The sequence below is a fragment of the Equus przewalskii genome, chromosome 27, assembly GCF_037783145.1.
Source record: "Equus przewalskii isolate Varuska chromosome 27, EquPr2, whole genome shotgun sequence".
NCBI classification, from domain to species: domain Eukaryota; kingdom Metazoa; phylum Chordata; class Mammalia; order Perissodactyla; family Equidae; genus Equus; species Equus przewalskii.
The window spans coordinates 3011199-3030856 of NC_091857.1; the positions used below are offsets into that span (position 1 = coordinate 3011199).

A 19658-nucleotide genomic window follows, 5' to 3' on the forward strand; every position below is an offset into this window, starting at 1 on the left:
CGGAAGAAATCTCATATATATAAATTTGTCATTGTGTTAGTAGCAGAAAGACACCTAGTACTTTTCAATCCATCGTAGCATGATTTCTTTGGGGGACACTCTAGTGAAGTTCTTCATTCCTTCCTAAAACACCTGAATTACTGAAGTTGTCACATAAAGTTTCAGATTTCTCCTTTCCCCTCAGTCTGTACAAGAACCAGCTTCCCTCTTGGGCATGAATTACGTTTGGTTGAGAGGAAGAAGGTTCAGATTGATACGGCAATACCCCTGGGAACAGATGATTAACATGTATAAAGGGATTTCCCTGCAGTATAACCGCCAGCACGCGCCCGCCCGCGCCCCAGAGCCTCCCTGATGTATGTATGCAGGAGTGAGATTTGAAACGGCCCTTGGAGACGATAATAGAATAACGCCCTGATTTGGGGAGCAGCAGTTCTCCTCATTTTTCTACTCTCTTGTGGGAATGAGTTGCCAACCTTTTACTTCGGCTGATACCTTTATGCCTCTGAATTCCGAGTCTTCAGCAGCTCTGCCCCTGATCATGCATCACAGCGCTGCCGAGTGCCTACCGGTCTCCAACCACGCCACCAACGTGATGTCCACAGGTACCGACTCCGCTCGCGGTCCGCGCGAGGCCGGGCCTCAAGACTGCAGAATGGAGGCTTGGAAGCTTGTTAGTTTAGAATCTCTTTGCTCCTTTTATTTTCTCCTTCATTTTAAATATGTTTTGAGTTAAATATTAAGGATGTTTGAAAAGCCAAAATGCCTAAGAAATTTTTCAGGAAGTGTTAGTAAGTGTAGTAATTTAAATTACTGTTGGTTTTATTATAATGATCTGTTTTCTACATAAGCAAACAGTGACTTTGGCTCTTTTTAATCTTAAAACTATTTTAATGGAAATTTTTATAGATAAGGAACAAAACTAAAGAGTCTAAAATAATTTAAGGTTTAAAAGGCTTTACTTCTTTATCTTAAAGATTTATTTGGTTTTTAGATTACATTTGCTACCGTGTCTAAAAAAGCCATATAAACACAACTAAATGATTCCCAATACCAACAACAATGGATTTCAAAGAATAAATTAATTAAATAATTTTAACAATCGTAACTTTTTAGCATAATTCAAAGCTCGAAAATCAACTTTGGAAGCAGTACATAACATTTAGAGCCCACTGAGTTAAATTTTCTCAAGACTGAGTTCTGAAGAGACTTCAATCTCTAACCAAGTTTTATTTTTTTCTTATGTAACTTTCTTAAATAAAAATTAAACTTGGGAATTTAAATATATTGTCTTAAACACAATCAATCAAATAAGTATGTTTGCTAATGCATCCCTTCTCTATACAGGAACAAATAAAGTGTTTTAAAGCAGATTTATAAATGGACAAAGTCTTGAATTGAGTAAATTTCTTTCGCTAAATAACAATATACCATTCACTTTCTACTTGTTTTAAAAACAATTTAAATATGAACTAAATCTTATACGTTTAAAAATGAAAATTTGAGTTGATACATTTATATTCTGAGTTAGAGGATGTGAGCTTTATCTTTTATTATGCAGTTTCCAAACATATATATAAATTTGACATTAATCTTCAACTGACTTTTAAAGAATCTAGAGATTTTGTACCTGGACTTTGGTAAAATCACTAATGGGAAGATTTTTTTTCATCTACCAAAGATTCTTATAATTTAATTAAAAAGATAATAATGAAAATATCCTCAAACATATTTTTTGGAAGATATAAACTTTTTTTTACCAAAAAAAGTGCTATAAATATGTTTAAACAATTATCACTTAGCTAACTGTATATTTTAAATAAAAGATCTCTCTACAGATTGGGGATGAGGAGAACAATACATTACTTGTTTAATCTACTGTGCATGAATAGTATTTGGCCAGAATGAAAATAACATTTAGAATTGAGGTTATGATTTAACAAGTTTAGGCTCAAAATCCTACTTATTTATTTAAAAATAAATTAATAATGCATTTAGTAAATCAACCTACCCTTTATACAACTTCCCCCAAATCAGAGAAACAAAAAGTATTTAAACCTTGGAAGTAAAACAATTAATAATCAGTTAAAATGACCTAAATATGTTTTAAATGATAATAGCATTGATTTTATAATTTTTCCATCAAACTATAATCATATACATCTAATTGCCTAAGGAATTAGAAATACTGGTTATAATGGGAAAAGCACTTGGGTATTTAAATGTGCTTCAAGTTTTTTTAATTTTGGAATGCACAGTAAGATTTTTATGTGTCACATTCTAATGTAAAATAGCTCCAGTTCATCCTACATGTCAGTTGTTCCATAAAAATTCATGCAGATATTTTTAAATATTAAAGATTGATCTATAGTTAGAGAAAATTCTGGAGAGACTTCATCTTTATTCACTAGATTATATCTCAGTATTTTCAGAGGATCCTAATTCTACACTTTATATCTTTTCTTTTTATTCAAGAAGATATAAGTATGTTATATTCCTAAAAATTCACCATTATATTCAGGACATGAAGGAAAAATGAGAAAATAAAACACATAAGGAAACATTGGCTGGTGATTTTATTACCAATAGTCTATGCTTTTAGTCAACTTGGTGAGTCATGTTTAAAGCTTGATGAAAGCTTAGTAATTCAAATTTACTTTCAAAATACACATTGATTCCACAAGGCATAGAACTATTCAAGAATGAGCTTATATTAATATAATAGATTCAATCTTTATAGACCATAAGCCTCTCAATAATGAGTGAATTTATTTTTTGACCAGCTTTATCATTAGAATTGTTGAATTGATTGCATGCATTCAGAAAACCTACAACCTCATAGTTTCGACCTCAACATAAATACATTGTCACAAGTTTTTCATAAACCTCTGAATTTAGTGGAACTTTTGTGATTGTATCGAATAGGAGGCTAGTTGCTCTGCCATTTCTCCTTTGATGGAAGAAATTTGTTAGGAAAATAAAAGTAAAGCATGTTCAATAGTAGATTTCTCTGTTCATTCTTCCAGAAAGACCACTCTATAATACTATGTTATACAAGAATTTTAAGAGGCTATTCTTTAGTAGGTTTGTTGCAATGTTTATATTAGATGGAATCTACAATAATTCAGAAACTTTCGATTAGCCAAGGTCCAAACTGGTCAGTCAGCTGTTCATAGAGCACAGGATAATTAATGAAGGCTATAGTTCACTTTGATGATTTACGATCTCATTACTTGAGACAAATTGACCCCTAGTTTCAACTTACTCATCAGAGAATTTCCCCAAATAAGAAAAGTTATTGGCATATAACTTGAAGAATTGCATAAATGTGTATTCTTGAAATGAAACGAATGTGTCTTGAATCCTCATACATTTTCTTACCAGTCCCGTCTATTTTGTCTTTGATCCAAACTCCTAAATGTTTGTGCACGTATTTCTCGGTGACAACGTTGGGAAACACAGCAACAGGACTTCATTACTCTGTTCCTTCCTGTCACTATGGAAACCAGTCATCAACCTATGGCGTGATGGCAGGTAAGAAAAGTTGTCTTTACATATGAAATTGAATTTGGGAACACTTCGATGGATTTCCTGGTTCTGATGGAATCTTGACCAGAGTGTATTGTGAAATTCTAATCTCCTAACCTAGGAAATTGCTGGTAAAACCACCACTTATTGAAACGTTCTCTGCTCTGTGATGCCTTCAGAGACCATGGCGGTTACGCCCGCTTGTTCCTATTCCACACACTCCTCAGCCGTTGCGCTTCTCAACTCCTGTGCTTTGTCTTGTACGATTTTCATTCTAATTCACTACTGTCAAACTGCTGATGGTTACTTGTTGAGGCTATTGGTGGGCTTGCCTCCAGTAATAATAAGGTAGCCACTAGCCTCATGTAGCTGTTTAAATTTAAATGTAAATTAGCTAAAATAAGGTCAAATTTAAAATTTAGTTCCTCAGTGGCACTGGCCACATTTTAAGCGCTCATGTAGCTACCAAAGCAGACAGCACGGCTTTATAGAACATGTCCCTCAACCAACGTTTCTTCTGGACATTTGGTCCATAAAGATTCGCAAGTCATTGAAGGGTAAGGGTGGTTTGTAGTGGCTTTAGTAATGGTTGTTTGAGGCTGTGGCAGCCCTCTGTGAGCTGCCTCTGAGTCTCAAATGAGATTGAAATAGGTGAACTTACATCTGTTTCTCCTTTGGATAAGTAGAGCGTCATGAAATCAGGATGAACTTCTTATTCATTTATGTGTGTCTGAAGGCATCAATAGCACGTTTCTTAAGAAGAAAATTCGGCTGAAGAGATCCACTCATCACAAAATTTCTGACTTAATTTTAGGATCTGGCCAGAGAAAGGGTTTTAATGGTTTAATAAAGCGCACAATTTTGTTCTGAACAGATTGTCTTTTTTAGATATTCTTTGATCTTTTATATTTATTACAGTAGCAGGGAGAAAAATATTATGGCTCAGTGAGAACATGAGTGCATCTGTGTGCGTGTGCGCACGTGTGTGTGTGTGCATGCTTGTGTGATGCAGGAGCGAAACTTTGCATAAAGGAATCACATATTAGGGCAATCTTTTCTTGTGTTTTGTCATCATCTAGAGTAAGTAATAAAACAATCAAATATGGACATACGCCTATAAATTTGAATAAAATTGAACAAAGAATTTAGCTCACCAAACTTTAATTTCTGAAATTTTTTTCAGTTTAAGACTAAATAAAACTTTAAAATAAAATATTCCAGAGTAAATTAGCTTCTCTTACATTCTATCAAGCGGTAGTCTGAATAAGCTCATATCCTCACCTTTATGGTAAAAGGAAAACTGATGTTCTTAATGATCACCTGTAAGTCCTGACATCTCTTTTTAATAATTAAGAAATAAGGAAAGCTGTATTTTTTCCCTCCCCTTTGAAAACTGATCATTCATGATTCATAGAGTTCGTAATCGGCGTTCACAGTTATGAGAACAGCCCCTGCTGATGATGAACTACTTTCATTGTAAAGTAGTAAAATGATGTGCATTTGGCCACTGGAGGTGCAGGCAGAATCCTTTGTGTGGCGCTGCCCCATTTTGACTGTGGAAGAGGAATGACAAGCACTTGGCCGCGTGCTGCTCTCTCTTGAAGGAGCAGCCTTGCTATTCGCTCACAGTGACTCCCATGAGCCCGGGTGCAGCTTTAGACAGCTGCTCAATGCAGCAAGAGGCAGCCATGGAGAGAAGTTAGCACCAAGACGGAATCAGCGACAGACCAGTCTTTAAGATGGGTTTGGCACCACCTCCCTCCCCCCAGATCAAGGCCCACAGCTGCTGGCCTAGTGAGTTCGCAACTGGCTTGAGAATTCTGACATCCTTCCAGCTTCCAGGATGGCCGTGAACAGGCCCAGGTTCCCCCGGGGAGTCCACAGGCAGCTCAGATTGTGCTTCCTCCAATAAGCACTCCGCAAACCCTCTTCCTCATCGCAGTTAAAAAGGAGAGGTCCCCGGAAAAGCCCCTTAAAATTACTCAAAGCCTGGGTTAGCGACATCAGGAGCAAAGTGGTTATCCTAAGATTTGGAGGGATAACTGTCGTCTTAGAAAGTAAATTGAATATACTTTGTCACTGAAAGAAAAACCCACCATGGAAAGCATAGAGATTATATTTGAATATTTTTGAGAGGGATATCATTAAAATGTGATATGCTTTACACTCTGTTAGAATGTCACCATTTTGACATATATTAAGTATTAGCATTTGCATCATGGAAGATTAAATCTCAGAGAATGTGAATTCTCCTGCTTTCATCCCCAGAGAAGGTAGACAAATTGAGTTATAAAACACATGAATTAAGAAATAAGAGAGCAAAGGCACAAAATACACAAGAGAAACCTGGTTATGTCATTTGAATTTTCTGAGACATCTCAAGGCATTCATCAAATCAGCCACTTCCACACAACCCAGGGAAGTGTCTTATCAGCATCAACAAAGACAAGCTCATTGTCACGTCTGCCATAGAAAAGAGAAGCAACACAAAGAACTATGTTCCGAAGGATGTGACATTGCTTTATTTTATGTGGTTATTCTATTACCCATACTCTGATGCTTACATCTGTTTGAGCATTTCATTAACTGAATAACGCACTGGAAAGGAAGGGCTCCAGCTAATATCTTGTTAAGGTTGGTGGGGGGACTTTAATCCTCAGATGAGCCCACTGTGCCTCATAGTCCAGGTGGGGGCATACCAAAGAGAAGGACTAATTGGGAGCAATGAATTAGCCACACCATGAACTAACTATGAACTTGGTTCAAGCCACTTAATGTCTCTGAGTTTCAATCTCTTTATATCCAAGTGGAGGTGGGTACCACAGCTCTATAAAGTTGTGGCAAATTTGTCCCAGCTCAACCTGGCTTCCTCCCTGATCTTCTCTTTACTATACAGCTGCAGCTAAATTCCTTCTGCCCCTTCACTCATGAGAATTTAGATAATTCAACAGTCTGCAGTATGGGTAACAGGAAACAGGGAATTAGAAATGCCATTCATAATCTCTTCTAGATAAACACAAACAAAACAAAACAATAACAAAAACCTCTCGACACTCTGAGTCCTGGATATCTGAGACTATTTCTGTCCTCCAGTGTCTAAAGCGGGGTGAGGCTTAGGAGCAAGCTCGACGGGCTGTCCACCCTTCCACCATCCTGTGGAACCTGAGCAAATGAGCCCACGGCCATGACTGTTGAACCCAGCAAGTTAGATGGTATGGTGGCCACCCAAGATGTGGTAGAAGACTCCTTATTCAAAACTTAATTTTAAGAAGAAAGCAAAATAGCTGATGTTTGCAAGTTAACCAAGAAGATGAAGGTATGTTCTCTTTTATGAGAAGTGGACAGTAAGAGAAAAGACTATTCTGGCTGAGAGGACCCTCTCCAGCTGGGCTAACGCAAACGGCTACAGAAACCAGGCTGACAGTTGACGCACAGGCCTGCTTTGGAGTCCATCTCTTTATCCTTAAGTTGTCTTCCTTTTTCTTTCTTTTCTTTTCATCTCTTTTATTTATTCTTTTTCCCTAACTTGTTCTGCTTGTGCCGACTCTGAAGGAAGGAGTAATTCTGACGATCCTTTGCCTCTGGATCATGAAAGCCCTTTCAGCAGCAGTAACGTGATATATTTTCCCTGAGTTTTATAATCTCTGTCTCACCTACTCCACTCAGTCAAGGTCGCAGGAAAGCAGCCACAGGCAATACGTACACAAATGGGCATGGCTGTGTTCCAAATAAAGTTACTTTACCACACCAGGCAGAAGACCCCTGTTGTACATGGATAGGGTTTACCAGTGCACAGAGGAGAAAAGATCAGGATTCAAATCTATGATGAGCTTCACATGGTCGTGCACGAGGGAGAAGAAAAGGGAGATGTTCCGACGCTTGTTCCTCTGCATATCTACAGCAGGGCGGTGGACTTTACTGTGTTCCTCTGCTTCCCTGTTCCGTTCAGGCTTCAAGCCAGTAACCTCAGAGATGTTGTCGGTTAGTATCTGGCAGAGCCACGTGCTGCGGAAGAGCAATTTGCCCCACGCCGTGGTTGACTGAGCCAGGGCCCAGCAAGGCAAGCTGGACGTCTGCCTCCCGACTGCCTGCTGTAAAAGATGTCCCTCTGTTCCTCTCCCGCTCTGCCACGCAGAGATACATACTGAGCAATTCAGAAAGGCTGTGGTGGATTACTCTGCCATGCAAAAATACACTGTGGGTTGTAAAAAAAAGTGTGCCAAACTTCAAGCTCCTTAGGCATACGCTTGTCTAAGCTATAGACAATTTTGGTTTATCAATGTTTTGGAAATTGTTCAGGAGGCTTCTGCTGCACATGACTCACCACATCTTTTATCTTCCTCCCTTCATTCCCCCTTTTTTTTTTTAAAGATTTAATTTTTTTGCTTTTTCTCCCCAAAGCCCCCCAGTACATAACTGTATATTTTTCGTTGTGGGTCCTTCTAGTTGTGGCATGTGGGACGCTGCCTCAGCGTGGTTTGATGAGCAGTGCCATGTCCGCGCCCAGGATTCGAACCGACGAAACACTGGGCCGCCTGCAGCGGAGCGCGCGGACTTAACCACTCGGCCACGGGGCCAGCCCCTTCTTTCCCCCTTTTTTAATAATCCGGGCTTTAGAAAGATTTAAAAAATATCTTCCCATATTAACCATACCAGTCACTCTCCACTCACCTCCGAATCCAGGACCATGTGATGGAAACTGCAGCTTGTCTGTCTGGGCCGTGACTGTCCTTGTCCATTTCTGTCTAAAGTTAGTTCCGGGGAAACGGTCCCCGCCAATAACTGTGGATACTTGCACTTAATGAAAAATGAAAACGCATCACATGTCATGTATTTTCCTTTTTGTCTCTGGATGCCAAACCTTTGAACATGGCATATTCTGTGTGCTGTTCATGGGCTTATGTTCAAATTCATTTTCTAAATATTTATTTATCCAGAGTATTTATAATGTGTAAACTACCTTTAAAATTTTCCAAAACTAGGGATGGCGCACTTCTAATACTTCAATAAATAATGATATTTTTGTCTGAAAGCATGTGTTTAATGTAGCTACACGTGTTTAATCTGCAGGAAAAGCCTTTAAAGGAAAGTCAGTTTCCTTGAGTACACCCCGCCTGGGAATGAACGAGGCGGTGGTTTCGATGTGGTTTGTCGCCGCGCTCGTTGAACTTCACTTCTAGTTTCCACCACATGGTTAATTCATTGTGGCACCCGAGGAAAGTTATGTAACTTCTTTTCACTTAAATGTCCTAAATTTTAAACTATGGGTAAAAAATACATATCCTTGCTACCGAACTTGTTTATATAAAGGTCAGAAGATGACAAATGTACAATGAACACGGTGCAAAGTATCACATGGAGGATTCATAGCAGTGCCTGGTTATGATCGGCAAGAAAAGTGGAAAATCATGGTCAAGATCGCGAACGGATTCGGCCCTCACGGGATGCTCACGTGAAAGATATGCAACGAATTACTTACGTGAAATAAAAATAATTAGACAGAGGTTAAATGAGTTGTCTAAAGTCTCTTAAAATATAGTAAATGTGCAAAATCAAATAGCAGTCTGATTTTCTTCTCTGTTTTTATTGTTTCTCAGACTATTTCATCATTAAGTGCATTAAGTGATGTTTGATATTCTTGAATGATGAAAGAAGTGATTTTACCATATCTATAAGAACCAACTCTGAAAGCATAAGTGAAAGAAAAGTCTTGAGCTAAACATTAAGCAGATACTGAAATCAACGTAATCAGTTTTCTTTTTACATATATTAGTCTTTTCTTTTATTTCAACTAGCAGAAGTCTAAAATTAATAGCAAGCTAAAAAATGAACACCAAAAGCAATAAACATCTTCAAAAATGAGCTTGCAGTAAGTTGAAAATTTATAAAATTGCTCTTTTAGTATTTTGTGTGGTCTGACCAATATACCACACACTAAAGTAAAAAGTGGATGATTGACTGACTTTTACAAAGGAAAACTGAGTAATTTTGGTTTGCAGAAGTAGCATGAATTTTCTAACAGGAATAGTTTCTCTTTAAATATATTTTTGGCTGTGAGCCTACCAAATTTATTTTATGTCATTTTGTTTAATCTTTCACTTGCATGTTTATTTTGCTTCACAAAAATAATATATATAGTTTGTCGGATAAGGGTACACTTTATAATTACATATTTTCATATAAATAATAGAAGCCAACAATTTGCTGACTTATGCTATTGTTTGCTCATTACATATTGATATATAATGTAAGATTTATACATTTTGGCAAAATACATTATTACTAATGTCTTTAATTTGTGAATGTATTTATGGAGAAATTATAGGTAGCATAAACTCTTGATGTTTTTTCAGCAAGTTTCCAAGAATGATTACTGTGCATATGTAGTAATTTATTTTTAGTTTAAATATTTATTTATACTCATAAGAAAAATGATTAATTAATCAATATTTCATTTATATCAAAATGTCTTGGTTATACATGTGTCATTTAATATCAGTTGAAGTGAAATCTCTATCAATAAACATTTTAATGTATTGATGAAGAAAACAGAAACAAAATGTGGGGGAATCTGGATTATGTACCATCCTCTCACCTCACTCCCCAACTGAGATATACTCTTCTTTCCTAATGAAGAATGAAATCTGGAAGCAATTTAAAAAGATTAGCTCTTTTAGCTTTTTTGTGATTTATCATTTAACCCACTTCATCAACTCAATGCTTCATCAACTGTGAGTGCTCACGTATCATATCGAGAATTGAACACTTCTTTGCCATTTATTTTTAAATTATTTTTGCTGAGACAGATTGGCCCTGAGCTGACATCTGTGCCAGTTTTCCTGTATTTTGTGTATGGGTCCCCATCAGAGCATGGCTGATGAGAGGTGTAGGTGCACACCCAGGATCTGAACCTGTGAACCTGGGCTGCCGAAGTGGATCGTGCCAAACTTAACCACTACACCACGGGGCTGGCCCTCTATGCCATTTATTTTTGCTTCTAAAAAAACTTATCAGAAAAGATTCCATTATATCATATAGTTTTTAAGAAATCTTCTTGATGACTTTTTTATTTTATTTATTTATTTTTTTTAAGATTTTACTTTTTCCCTTTTTCTCCCCAAAGCCCCCCAGTACATAGTTGTATATTCTTTGTTGTGGGTCCTTCTAGTTGTGGCATGTGGGACGCTGCCTCAGCGTGGTCTGATGAGCAGTGCCATGTCCGCGCCCAGGATTCGAACCAACGAAACACTGGGCCGCCTGCAGCGGAGCACGCGAGCTTAACCACTCGGCCACAGGGCCAGCCCCTCTTGATGACTTTTTAATAGAACTTTTAAAGTTACCTTTTGTTAATGTCTATTCTTTGAATCTATTTAACCATATTAACCTGTTTTATGTTCTCATAATTTTCTTTTACTTGCCTTTGTTAAATTAAAAAAAGATGTGATTATTTCCCAGTGAAATTAAGTATGTACTGATAAAACAGTGAGGCCTTTTAATATTGTAAAATCAATTTCCCAATCATAAGAAAACTTTCCAGCATAATACTTAGCCCTGCGCCTTGATGGTAACAAACATCACAGATTATTTGTTCAATGATCAAAACATACATTCTGGTTAGAGTTGAACCTCAGATTCCCGAGAATAGGTGTCTTTTAAGAGGAAAAACTTACACTTCTAAGAGATTTTTTTAATTTCTATTTTAATTATTTGCAATTCCCAGCTTGTTTCCTTTGGCATTATCTTTGTTTTTGCTGCTCTGGGGAAGGTGAAAAATAAGTAATCGCATTTATACTAAGCTACTCTGACTTCTGCTTCAGAAGACTGAATGTCTGGTAACCTTTAAGAATCGAGACTGGCTGTAGCTGAAAAATGGGCTCTATCGGGCAAAACCCCCTCTTGTAATAGAAATGGGAGACAATTAAATGGCCTTTTCCTTGTCTTTGCTTCTTCACAGGTAGCTTAACCCCTTGTCTTTATAAGTTTCCTGACCACACCTTGGGGCATGGCTTTCCTCCCATGCACCAGCCTCTCCTGGCAGAGGACCCTGCAGCTGCTGACTTCAAGCAGGAACTCAGGCGGAAAAGTAAATTGGTTGAAGAGCCCATAGACATGGACTCTCCCGAAATCCGAGAACTTGAAAAGTTTGCCAATGAATTTAAAGTGAGAAGAATTAAGTTAGGTATGTGCTTTTTAAGATTGCTCTTATGGGGCACACAACTTGGTCTGTGAATCTTTACTCTGTGACTGTTCACTCTCTTATTCTCTGCTCAGAATCCAAGCCAGTTCTCATTCTACGTTTCTACTGTGGACTTAAGTTAGTCCAATTATGAATATCTGCAAAACTTTCATTTCCTTGTAAGTTCTTAACAGCCTGAATACATAGATTTTTAAATTAATGGCACTCTTTTTCAACTTACCCACCTCAAGATAAGTTTTGAAATGCCCATTTTAATCTACATTTTATTTGAACTTTCGAATAGATGATAGAGTCGTATGGTTCAAAACCATAAAAGAGCACCAGGGCAATGTATCCCTTTTGCTTGTCTTTCCTGTTGATCAGTGTTGCTAGTTTCCTGTGTATCCTTCCAAAGATATCTTATGCATACCCGAAGAAATATCTCTCTTTCTTCACACAGATTTTTTTTTATTTAACTATTTATTTTGGAGAGCTTTTAGAGTATTAGGTTTTAGAGAGCTTTTTTGTTTTTTTAAAAGAGATCTGTCAAATTCCATTGTATAAATGTACTACAATTTATTTAACCAGTCCTCTACTGATGGTAAATTTAGGGGGTCTCCAATCTTATGCCACAAAGCCACAATGATTAACTGCTTAGATGTCATTTTGCAGCTATATAAATATATGAATAGGAAAAGTGTTAAAAGCAAAATTGCTTGATTAAAGAGTCTGTGTATTTGTAATTTAGATAGATGTTGTCAAATGGGTCTGCATAGAAGTTGTACCAAATTTTACTGCCACCATGAGTCTCTTTTGCTGCCCCTCAGAACATAATCTCCATGAAGGCAGGAGTGTTTTGTTTTTCATTTATTTATTCATTTTTGTTTTCTCCTTAATGCTATATCTTCAGCACTTAGAATAGTGACTGGTACATAGACTAAATAAATAGCTGTTGAAGGAAAAATGTGCTTTTAATCTTTCGGATCTTTGAAAATCAGATAGGTCAAAGTGGTACCTCCTGGTAGTTTCATTTTCAATTTCTCTTAAGAGTCACGTTTGAAATGTGTCCTTTCCGTGTTTGGCTGTCATTTGCAGTTCCTTTTCTGTGAACTGTCTGTTCGCGTAGCCTTTGCTCATTTTCTATTGAAAGGTGTTTTTAACACAAAATAACTATGACAATTAACTTTGATTTAAATTCATGAAATAGCGTATTCTTTTTAATGGATTGATAACGTTAGTTCAAACCTCTGCACTTGTGGAATGAACCCCAGGTAATTTTGTAATGATACTTATTGATAGGCACCATGTGGAATCACGTTGTACATACAGGCATCTAGCCTTAGGCCCTGAATTAATATGGAGTCACAATAAACACAGAAGTAGGCATTTCTATAACATTCATTTTCAGTTTGCTATTTCTCTTGCTGTGAATATTTCAAATTCTATATTGATGGTTTACATCAGCTTGTACTCTAAAAACGTTTGCGACAATCAATGAATATCTTTTGCCTGGAGATAGAAGCATCAACAAATAATATAATGAATGTGTTCAGAGGTATACATAAAATGTGTGAGCATACTCTCATAATAAACATGTTTTTAGGGAAAGTAAGAACAATTCTCAGTTTTATTTGGTACCTTTCAAAAATATAGTTGAATTTTTCATTCTTACAGTTAAGATAAAAATATTTATGATCTATCATCATATATTTTATGCGTTATATTTAATACATGATAGATTTTTGAGCATATATCATCAGATATTTTTAATAAGAATGATAAATAGGGCAAGAATTTTTAAGTGTTTATAAGGTGTTTATGACTTATCTGTCCAATATGACTAAATGTTATGAATGGCAGATGTTCCTATCTGAATTTTTTGACTTCTAGAAAAAAATAATTTAACTGGAAGGAATACGTTTTGAAGTACAGGACAGTTTACACTGAATCTTACTAAACAACTTTAAATTGCCAACAAATATATTTCTTAAAAGCAGTATTCAATAGCTGACAAAGAAAGATGCACAGATTTGTGCAATGATGGACCACAATGAACGCTTCATGAAAAGCGGAAGCTGACGGTCTTTGTTGTCCTTTCCCAGGATACACCCAAACGAACGTCGGGGAAGCGCTGGCGGCCGTGCACGGCTCTGAGTTCAGCCAAACAACGATCTGCCGATTTGAAAACCTGCAGCTCAGCTTTAAAAATGCGTGCAAACTGAAAGCAATCCTATCCAAATGGCTGGAGGAGGCTGAGCAAGTAGGAGGTAGCCAAGCGCTATTTCTGAGGGCTGTGTGATGTTTTAACCTAAAAGATGATGGCTTCAACTGGGAGGAGGACACTACAGTGAGAGCTTTGGGGTTTGGTTTTGGTTTGGTTTTCTCTTTGAGATGAAAGATAAATATCTCATTTTAGCACACTATAAAAAAGGAAGGCCAATGCAAGCATAGAAATCAATTTACGGAGAAGGTGAACAGAGAGAATAAGATATCGAAGGAGAGCCTTCTCGGTAATGTGGCATGGGTGTGAAGTGGGGAGATGATTTTTTTTAAATACATCCTGATTTTTTTTGCCTCTGTGCTACACTGTAGTAATTGCACATGAATTACTCTTGTAACCTAAGTTTAGTGTAACCAGAGCATTTCATACACCACTCTTCCTAGTGAAATAACATAAGCTAGATGAGTAATTTAATGTGATAAAGTTATCTAGTCCTACTAATGTCAAGGCTGGATAAAGAGTAGGTCTGAGAGCATTTAGAGCAAGTGTTCCAATAAAAGTAATGTAAGGATACAATTTATAGACAACTGTCTTTGCAAAGTTAATATTTATTTCTGCGTTAACATTTTTCTCTGGGGCTTGTAATATAAAGTGACGTAGACTGCAAAATTCTGAAACAAAAATGTGTAGTAATTTTATTTTAGATTGTTTTATAAAGAAAACTTGAAATCCAAATCTAATAGTTTAAAAAAAACTGCCTACTTTGTTTTTGTAATTATCGCTCTTTTCTCCATTGCAGCTTTGTACAATGAAAAAGTGGGAGTAAACGAAAGGAAAAGGAAACGGAGAACAACGATAAGGTACTAGAGGAAGGAACATAATTTACAGATGGAATGAGCATGGGTGCACCGTGACATGTAAATGTAAGGTGAACAGTCCATTGACAAAACAGGTGAAAAAGCATCATTTAATAACTGAATCGTGAGAAATGGAGGGCTAGTAATTTTAAACATTTAATGTAAAGTAGGTACCGTTTGATTCAAGAATACTTCTGCTCCGCACAGTTTGGGATGAAGCAGAGCCTGAGCAGCCACTTCTGAGAAGAGCGACTGTTTCCGCTCTTCTGTTAGATACAAGTCTCGTTAGATACAAGTCTTGCTCTGGCAACATGGTGTCCATGTTATGAAGAATAACATAACTAGTGATCAGTACTTCAGTCCCTGCACCTCCAAGGGGACCCCTTGCATTTCAAACCGGAGAGACTGTTCGTTGGTCTTTGTGTAATCTCTGTGAGGCTCACAGAGGAAACGCGAAAATACTGTAGGTTTTGTTTTGGTCGGTTAGTTGGTCACTAACTATATCGTCTATTGTAAACACCCTACTTGATTTCTGGGGACATTTAGAAATGCCTGCAGAAGCGTTCCATTCCTTCTCAGAATGTCAGTGCCCTCTTGTGGCACAAAGTGGATAAACACAAGGCCTGGTTTCCCCTACTTGTTCCTGTGAATCTGGAAACAGTACCCTGCGCAAGACAAGCATCGAAATGTTCCATAGATTCTACGTTTATCTTTGTTGAAGAGCTTTGAAAGTGTTTTGAGTCTTTAAGTTTCTTTTTCATGTTAATGTTTAGGAAATTCAACCTAACTTAATTTTGATCTGCCAAAAACATCACTCAAAACATAATCTTACCCTTTATTCCCCCTCTCGCCCCACCTCCCAGTATTGCTGCTAAAGACGCTCTGGAGAGACACTTTGGAGAACAGAATAAACCTTCCTCTCAGGAGATCATGCGGATGGCTGAAGAACTGAATCTGGAGAAAGAAGTAGTAAGAGTTTGGTTTTGCAACCGAAGGCAAAGAGAAAAACGGGTGAAAACAAGTCTGAATCAGAGTTTATTCACTATTTCTAAGGAGCATCTTGAATGCAGATAAGATCTCCTATTGTGTAATAGCCAACTGATTCATTTTCATTCCTTTCTCTTCTCCAACAAAAATAGAAATTAGTTATTTGGTTGCCTTCAAAACTCATTTTATATCAATAACTTTCGCAGAAGACTTGCTTTTCTACTTTAATACAATTTAAATTATGTTGATGAATTATTTTCTTTAAAATAATTATTCTCAGAAGCCACAGTGTACGTTTTAAGCCAAAGTTACTAATAGGAATAAAACAATGATTGTCTCTCTTTCTCCACACACACACATGAGTGTGCACATGGGTCTTTTAGTTTAAAGGTTCATTTCTCAAAGGCTGTATATTAGCTTTTTAATATTTCAGTCACTAACGTCACCTAGTTAACAAATATCACCAGAGAAGATCCAATTAGAAAATTCCTTCACCAGGGTCCTACTTATCATCAGCTCTAATGGTTTGTTTGAACTAAAACTTTTGCACTTAAGAGCCAGAGGTACCTTAGAATTGTATTATTGCATTTAGGAATAGATCTTAATCAGAAGTGACACCTTTGAAGCTAATATTTAGGGCATAGCGCCTAGAGTGTTTCAAAAGAGGCTTTTCTGATGTTTAGCTATAGAAAATATCCGTTATGAATTCTTGAGCCCCACACTGCTCCGCTGTCCGCTCTGACAGAGCCAGGAATTGTCTGGCTAGTTTGCTGATGCTTCTCCAGTGTCTGGAAAGCAGTTGCTCATACAGGGCATGCAGCATTTGTTAAAGGAATGAAGGCGTGTGCTGTTAACAGTGGCCTCAAACTTGAAGGGTGCCTAATTTAATTACGCAATTTATTTTTGAAACCTCACAACTCAGAAAGTCATCTAGGATCCTATGAAAAAAGACTATCACTTTTGGTTGAATTGGTTAGAATATGAGTTATTATTAACAGGAAAGTCTCATATATTGAGCTTTTCAATTCAGGGAATCGTATCTCAAGGGAGAGATCTAATTTATAAGAATGCACTTCTTGGAAACTCGCAGGTAGAAGCAAACCGTAATGTGATATCAATATCAAAAACCGGCCTTATCTTGCACTTTGAATGTAAATCTGCTGGCAATGTTTATCTAACTTATTTTATACACCAAAAATGGGAACAATTAGACCAAATTTTATTGTTGATTTAGAATGTTCACTAAATAAATTATACTGTCTAGTCGCCTGCTTTTTGTGATATTAATAAAGACCAAGCATTATACAGGCCACAGTCTCCGTAGATCATACATGTTTGTGCACACATAATCACCATTAACTGGATGGCTAGAAACTGACATATTAACAAAAAAACCAGTTTTCAGTGGCCTGATCATCCATGCTTAAGCACACGTGTAACACCCAGGAGGTGTTAAATACAATGTACTTATAATGGCTTTTCTTATTCAAGAGTAAATTCCAAATTATTCAGCAATGTGGGTGTATAAGTGCCTTCTCTGGATAATTCCCCTGCTTAACACACACATTAACTGGGGAAGCGATTCTCTAGTTTGCAAGAGGCAGGGTAGGATGTACACACACATCTACACACAAAAATACACACATGCACATCTTCGAAACTTGCAAATAGAAGGAAAATGTAATGCAATATAAATCTAGAATAGTGACTTTTTTGCACTTTAAATATGAATCTGCTGGGGATGTTTAATCTGCCTTACTTTCTGTAACAAAAACAGCCATGTATATATCACATCATCACCACAAATTTATGTTTAGACCAAAATATTATCAGACATTCATCCATTAAGGTCATTCTTTTCAAGTTTAGATACAACTAGCATTGGGAACCAATGTTTCTCCCTAAAAGGAATTATTTTGAATCAATACTTACACTTGACATAGCAGTTCTTTAGTTATTGCTATTTTTTATTCACAAATTAGTTGCAAATGCACTGGTATTTACTATTAACTCATTTGTATTAATGAGTCTTGAGACTGTATTTTCTAACTACATTGAGATTAATATTTCAATAGATACTGACCTTTCTAAAAACAGAAAATGGTTAATGTTTAGAATTTTAAACAAATGACAAATGTAACTTACTGTGCCGTGTCTATGTTCATACTTTTGGGAATAAACATCAAAAGGTGACTTTAGCCGTCCATCGTGATGGTCTTGTGAGCTCCTCTGTGATCAATCTTCAGGAATTCAGTAGAGTTGTCCATTAAAATGGAAAGACCTGTTGTCGCTTACACCAACTGGCACATTTAATTTTACCTGGTAGAGGTGGTTGAGAAACTACTTCATAGTTTACCTTTCCATCTCTAATGGTGGTAAGAGTCATCTAAAGAAATATTTTCAGTGTTTGGGGATGGGAGGTGTACATATGTGTGTGGTGTTTTTTTTGTGAGGAAGATTGGTCCTGAGCTAACATCCATTGCCAATCTTCCACTTTTTTTGTTTGAGGAAGATTGTCGTTGAACTAACATCTGTGCCAATCTTCCTCTATTTTATGTAGGATGCTGCCACAGTGTGGCTTGATGAATGGTGCTAGGTCCACGCCCAGGATCTGAACCTGCAAACCCTGGGCCACCAAAGTGGAACGCACCAACCCAACCACCACACCACCGGGCCGCTCCCATGTTTCCAGTTCCTGGGAGGATGGCGGGGAGTGGGGGTGAAATGTGTGATGTCCAACAGTAGGGTACCTGAAGTCAGCCTTCACAATCCTCAGGCTTCCCCTAAGACAGATTTAATCCAGTTGTCTCTGGAAGGAATTAAGATTCAAAGAATGGTCTTAAATCCCTTCATGAGACTCGCTTATAGGAGGGGAAATTGGAAAGCTGATCTGTTTGTCTGTAGCTGTAAACACCTATTCGTGCAGAGTAATGGCATCAAGGGAGACGGTCACCATGGGTCTCTTTTCAGACCTGGACACAGTTTTAACATAGAAGTGTATGAAGAGAAGTACATATTTCAATTACACACACAGAGATCAGATTCAAGCGTGGCTACTGGGCTAGTAAGGAATGTACATGTGGCTGAGGGGGGAGTGCAGGCTTCTCCTAAAGGCATTTAAATGCAAATGATAAAATACACATCACTGTGCGGTCAAATAGTGCAAGGCTCACAGGCTGCCAGATTCCCCACTCCGGTCTACAGGGTCAGGCTTGAGGCCGCCCACTAGCCCCGGCCCTAACCAGGCCCTCTCTTCAGAGCAGAGCAGTCTGCACAGCATCAGCACCTGACAGATGGCCACTTTGTGTTTTCTAAGACCAGGTGTTACCACTGCTAGCATCGACATCTTTGTACCACATTCTGCTTCTCTGAAGCCTCTTCCATCCACAACTTTTACATCCAGTACAGAATACGATGTTGGGCTGCATCCTTTTCGGTAACAGAGAAATTGCTTTATTCTTCTGCTTTCTATTGGCAACCTCTTGTTTGAATATAGTTGCTACAGAAATCCTTTTGCCAAAAATGGGAAGTTAGGGAAAGCAAGTTTAAAAAAACCCAATATTTTCATTAAACTCAGTGTGTAAGAATCCTTGTTTCCTAATCTTAACGGTCCAAAAGGAAGTCTTATTTTTAGCAAAGGACAGCATAACATTACAAATTTATAGTGATTGTGAAAACTGCTACCACAGCATTTTATAAATGTAGCCAAATCAGAATGACTCCTCTCTCCTCTGGGTCCCAAAGTCCTCTGTGGCATCCACGTTCGACTGAAATGAAAGAAATCACTAAGACTTATCTGTTCAAAAATATTTAAAAATGTTTATCCCATGGAAGTTCTAGGAGTAGAATTATCGGACCAGTTTCACGTGAAACCACCAAGTCACAGGCT

At 37.4% G+C, this 19658-nt stretch overlaps 1 protein-coding gene across 2 annotated transcripts; it reads left to right on the forward strand.

Moving 5' to 3' along the window:
• The first annotated feature begins 337 nt into the window (after positions 1-337).
• POU1F1 (POU class 1 homeobox 1) lies at positions 338-17962 on the forward strand. Of its 2 annotated transcripts, none has more exons than XM_008507555.2 (6): positions 338-605; positions 3463-3534; positions 11483-11707; positions 13807-13971; positions 14725-14785; positions 15646-17962. In XM_008507555.2, exons 1-6 carry the CDS (start codon positions 464-466, stop codon positions 15854-15856), a joined length of 876 nt encoding a protein of 291 aa, XP_008505777.1. In that variant the 5' UTR covers positions 338-463; the 3' UTR covers positions 15857-17962. The 2 variants fall into 2 exon arrangements, with proteins under 2 accessions (XP_008505777.1, XP_008505778.1); XM_008507556.2 differs by having other exon boundaries at positions 373-605; positions 3385-3534.
• The last annotated feature ends 1696 nt before the right edge of the window (positions 17963-19658 follow it).

What these genes read in the sequence shown, in the direction of transcription:
- POU1F1 (XM_008507556.2), top strand. Translation starts at nt 464, where the DNA reads ATGAGTTGCCAACCTTTTACTTCGGCTGATACCTTTATGCCTCTGAAT. An exon ending in CACCAACGTGATGTCCACAG is followed by an intron (nt 606 to 3,384) that starts GTACCGACTCCG and finishes TTTTCTTACCAG; the next exon opens with TCCCGTCTATTTTGTCTTTG. An exon ending in AGTGAGAAGAATTAAGTTAG is followed by an intron (nt 11,708 to 13,806) that starts GTATGTGCTTTT and finishes GTCCTTTCCCAG; the next exon opens with GATACACCCAAACGAACGTC.